This window comes from Chrysochloris asiatica, unplaced genomic scaffold, assembly GCF_000296735.1.
Source record: "Chrysochloris asiatica unplaced genomic scaffold, ChrAsi1.0 scaffold00289, whole genome shotgun sequence".
In the NCBI taxonomy this organism is placed as follows: Eukaryota; Metazoa; Chordata; class Mammalia; order Afrosoricida; family Chrysochloridae; genus Chrysochloris; species Chrysochloris asiatica.
The window spans coordinates 1,921,179-1,926,632 of record NW_006408807.1 but is presented as its reverse complement, the minus strand read 5'-3'; the positions used below and the strand labels follow the sequence as shown (position 1 = coordinate 1,926,632).

Here is a 5,454-nt window from a genome sequence, read left to right as displayed (position 1 = left end):
CTGATGGCTCTGGTCCTCTGCTGGGGGAAGGAGGAACCCAGGAACTGGTGGTGAGGGCAGGGTTGGGCACATCACCTCCAGCTTACTGCTTCTTCTGCTGTGACTGAGGCATCTTGCCATGAGTCCTAGAACAATCACTTGTGTCCAAAGGGTCCCAGTCCTCCTCCTCCACCTGCTGGTCGTGGCCTTGATCCTGGACCCGCCTTCTCTCCAACATCTCAAAAAAAATTTGGCAGCTGAAGCCCTCACTGATGCCATACTGGGCATGCTCCAGCAACGCTTCCAGTGTGGGGAAAACTCGACAGCAGGCCATGCAGCGCAACCCATAGTTTGTGGTGACCAGCCACTCTGGGGGATCCCGCAGGTCCTGAAAGCAACAGTCCATTGGTCCCACCAGCTCGGAGTCATCTGGCTCTTGAAGGCAGTTCTTACTGGCTTCCAAGTCAGTAAGATCAGTGTTGGAAGCTATCTCGAAGGAGGAGCCTATCCTTCTCTGCCTCTTCATGAATTCGGCTTCATGTATGCGTGGCTTCCTGTTGACTGGCTCAAATCCCGCCTCGGTTTCCCAAGCCACAGCCACTCCCTGCACGGTCTGCACATGGGTATAGAAGGCGTACACGCTCTGCTTGGCCACGTCCTCCTGGTCACACATGCGTGAGTAACAGGGCTGACACTGGGAGTAGGACTGGTACTCGGAAGAGGACTGGGACGAGAGAGACCTGCTCCAGCTCAGTGTCCCCGGAGCCCTGGAGAAGTAGAGGTCCTTGTTGTGGCGAACAGCAGGCCCTTGTCGAGGAGAGGTCCCTAAGACGTGAAGAATATTTTCATCAATCTTACTAATGAAAGAGGAGCCAAAGACCCAAAGGGCATAGGTTCGAGGAGCCCCTAAGCAAGTAACCCCACTCCTTCACCTTGCTGATAAAGTGAAGATAGTAATGCTGACTGCCTCAGAGCGTGATTATTAGTATCAAACAATGACTGAATGTAATCACCAAAAGGAATCCCTAGATTAAAGTACTTGGCGGATGACTGAAAGGCTGGAGGTTTGAATTCACCTAGCAGCACATCTGAAGAAAGACTAGGAGATTTACTTCTGAAAAAATTAACCATTGGCTCACCATGCGTTAGAATCCAATAGATAGCAACTGGTAAAAACCATAAAAACAGAAAGAATGAAAACATCCCAATCCTAACTAGTTGCTGTGAGTCCATTAACACTCTAACAACCCTACAGAACTGAGTAGAATTGCCCCATAGAGTTTCCAAGGCTATAAAATTTTATAGAAACAGCCCCATGGAGCGACTGATGAAGCACTGGGTTCAAACCATGACCTTTCAGTTAGCAGTCAAGTGCTTAATCACAGCATCAAAAGGACTCCTTAATTGGTAGATAAATGAACTGTAAGGCATTCATACAAGGCAATGCTATTCATCATTGAAAAGGAATGATACATACTACAGTATGGTAGACTTTCAAACGCATTGTGTTAAATGAAAGAAGCCAGATTTGAGGGGCTTATGAGTCAGAATTGACTCCACGGTACTTAACAACATGTTGCTAGTAGTCCCCAATTTAGGATGTATTCCATTTATAAGGGAACTGTACTTATGACTATCTGTTTTGGGGTGTTTTTTTTTACAACTTACTAGTAATATGCACTATGTTGTTGTTGTTAAGTGCCATCAAATTGGTTCTAACCTATAGTGACCCTTTATAAGGCTTCCAAGGAGCAGCTGGTGAGCTTGAACCACCATCCTTGTGGTTCAAACTGACTTTGCAGTTCAGTGCACTAACCCACAGCACCATACCAGGACTCTATAAGCACTATTTGTTGCTGTTGTTGTTGTTGTTAAGTACCGTAGAATCAGTTCCGACTTACAGTGACCCTGCACAGAGTTTCCGACGCTATAAATCTTTAAAGGAGCAGAACACCTCATCTTTCTTCTGCAGAACTGCTGGTAGTTTAGAACTGCTGACCTTGAGGTTGACAGCCTGACTCCTAACCACTACACTACCAGAGCTCATTATATGCACTATATAGAGTGTTAAAATATTGCTGGAAATTGAGATATAATGTTTCCAGCACCCAAAGACAAAGATCAGATCTTTATAAAGATTCTTATAATAAAAGACAATAATAATGAAAACCTTTTAATTTATTGGGGTATTAGACTTATGTCAGGACTGATTTACAACAGTCTTCAGGAAGGGAATCCATCATAACTGGGGACTACCTGTACATGTACCATTTATATGACATTTTAGAGAAGGCAATTCTGTAGGGATAGAAAAATCATGGCATTGAGCACTAAGGGTAAGGATGGAATTGACTTAATTGATGGAGTTAAAGTTTTTTTGGGGTGTGTGTGTGACAAACATGCTCTTTTTTTTTAAGTTTTTAATTGTGAATTAAGTGATAGTTTACATGGGAGTACATCAGTTTTACACTCATTTCATTGCAATGATTACAATCTCCTCCATGCATTTGATTCGATTCCCTCTGGGTTTTTTTTTTTTTTTGGGGGGGGGGGATGTACACACAAACACTCAGGAATATATAATCATTTAAACAACCAAAGGGCACATTCTGCAAGCCTGCCTCCTGGGCACCAGCACACAGCCTTTCTCTTTCCATGAGTCGAGTCCTCAGCTGCTCTCTCTCCATGTCTTCATGTCTCCATCTCTGGTGTCACTGCTTCTCTGGATAGGGTCCCACATTTCGCTCATTATCTTCTCCCTTGATGGTCCTAGGCACCTGTTTCTGGACAACTACTGCCCTGTTTTTGTTACAAAACTTCTACCTTTACAGTTGTGACAGTCTCAATTAGTCATTATAACAGTTATTCGCTATTGAATCAAAAGAATCTTATTCGTATCTCCTTTCACCAGACTGGTCTAGTCAATATGAAAGCTATTCAGTGGGGATTCTGCCTTCCCCTGCACACTCTGAAACTAAACTCCCTCTTGAAGTCTTGTAAGCCAGTCACTCCATGCCTTTATACCTCCCTTCTCCCCTCCCCACCCCGCCCCATTTTAGGTAGCCAATGTCTAAGTTACCTATCCCTATATACAGAGAAGATAGGATTGGTACTTGATATGAAGACTACTTCCCTCTCAGTTGCTGTTTTAAGCTACTACCTCCATAAGGATATGTCAAGTTCATCAAATTGTAGCAATTTACACTTTCTTCCTTTATAAAATTTTATTTCTTTTTCTTTTTATCTTCCTCTAGTTGAATTCTGATCATCAAGCCATTGAAGCTAGGTTGAATGGATACTATCTACAAGTTTGGGTGTTCATATGTGTCTCCCTCACTTCATATCAGCTGGATACTTCACTCTCAGCTCTAGCCCTCCATGGTTATGTCCTTTTCCATGGCTCAGGTGTCCCCAGATCTCACCACACTTCGGACCAACCAGCTCTTCCTCTTCTGTCTCTCATCTCTAATTCAATGGAAGTCTATGGAACGTGGTCGAACTCAGCCCATTTTTTATCATTGCTGCCTTTCCCCCTCTTCCACTCACCCATAGACCAACATGGTCACCAGCAAGCTTACATGCCTGTTCAAGTGTTTCCTTTGAGTTTCAGTCTTGAAAGGGGGTTTGTCCTGAAGGGACTTGATTGCTTGCCTTGATGGCTCTCCAGCATACAACTTGCTTGTTCTTGTAATAGCCATTCAGATCTGCTGTTTTTGTTTCATTTTTTTCTGCTGGTCTTTCTTTCAGGAAGTTATCTTCGGTTCCTCCAGCTCTTCTAGGCTGGTCTGCTTGTCCTTTCAAGTGAGAATGTCCCACCTCAGAAGGTTCTGGATGGGGCTCAGGATTCCACCTAAGGTCCTACACACTACAAAGGTGCCACAGGAAGTCTTTTCACTGGGTAAGTTTTAGAACCCCTTTTAGGTATTCCAATAAGTTATAGGCTGAAAACGGGCTTACAAGATTTCTGTAATCATGTTTTCCAATATTCCTTTCTATCCTACTCAAGTGTTTATTTTACAATAGTAGGCAAGGGAAACCAATATTCATTGGACAGTCAAGCATCTTAACATTATTTCCCCTGTTTTTCCCATTCAGACTATACTTCACTCCTTGTATTACAGAGCCCTCTTGTTCCAAAATTGAACATACATAACTATTTACCTCTGTCCCATTTAGCCCATGCTAACCTGCCTCAGTGTTGTCATATCTTCTCTGTTCTTCCATTCCTTCCCCATTCTTGAGATAAACATGCTCTTATAAATGAGTGTGATGGTTATATTAAGTAAAGATCTATCAAAATGTACAGTGTTTTGAAAACTGGTAAAGTTTTTGCATGTAAATTATAACCCATAATGTCAATGAATTCATAGTGACCGTGTACAGGGTTTCTGAAGCTGTAAATCTCTATGGGAGCAGAAAGCCTCGTCTTTCTCCCACGGAACAGCTGGTAGTTTGGAACTGCTGACCAATTCATAACCACTACGCTACCAAAGCTCCTGGTAGTGGTAACCACTACACTACAAGAGCTACAGGAGCATAGTGGTTATGAATCTTAAGGTTACAGTTTGAAACTACCAGCTGTTCTGTGGGAGAAAGATGAGGTTTTCTGCTCCCATAGAGATTTACAGCCTTGGAAACCCTATACAGGGTCGCTATGAGTCGGAATCAGCTCCACGGTACATAACCACCACCACCAATGTCAATGAAAAACAAGCAATGCACGGAAAGGATGTGCCTCCTATACCATTTGTGATGTGTCTTGTCTTCATATCCCTACCATAACCCATCCTCAAGTACTATTTGTATCCCAGACACCATGTTTTTATTCAGTATTCAAAACAACCCTAGGAGATGGCACTGTTATTACTCTCATTTGACAGATTTGGAAGTTGAGACACAGTAAATTTAAGTACTTGGTGGAGCCAAAGCTGGTACCAGGCCCTTGACCTTGAGAGCCTTAAGGGCTACCTCAAGACTCCTTCCTACTGACTTCCACACTGAAGAACTAGGATACCTGTAATAAATTTATTTTAAAGACATTTTTATATTATTGCTGAAATCATAGGATTAGCATATTGATTCTATTTTTCTCTAATACATGTATACTCTAAATATTTAATTATATTTTACAATTTCATACATACACCTTCTGAAATCACCTTACTCATAGCAACTTGTTGTTGTTGTTGTTGTTAGGTGCCATTGAGTCGGTACTGACTCATAGTGACCTTATGCACAGCATGATGAAACACTGCCCGATCCTGGGCCAATCTCACTATCGTTGCCACGCTTAAGCCCATTGATGCTGCCACTTGGCCAATCCATCTCGCCGGGGGTCTTCCTCTTTTTCTCTGAACCTCCACCTTACCAAACATTATATCCTTCTCCAGCGACTGGTCTCTCCTGACAATATGTCTGAAGTATGAGAGATGAAGTTTGGCCATCTTGGCCTCCAAGGAGCACTCTGGCTGCACT

At 42.9% G+C, this 5,454-nt stretch overlaps 1 protein-coding gene across 1 annotated transcript in view; it reads right to left on the bottom strand.

Moving 5' to 3' along the window:
* Positions 1-82: 82 nt before the first annotated feature.
* FAM170B (family with sequence similarity 170, member B) overlaps positions 83-5,454 on the bottom strand; it is a 6,841-nt gene continuing 1,469 nt past the window's right edge. Inside the window, 1 exon segment of the mRNA XM_006874617.1 lies at positions 83-804. Coding sequence (XP_006874679.1) covers positions 83-804 — 722 coding nt within the window.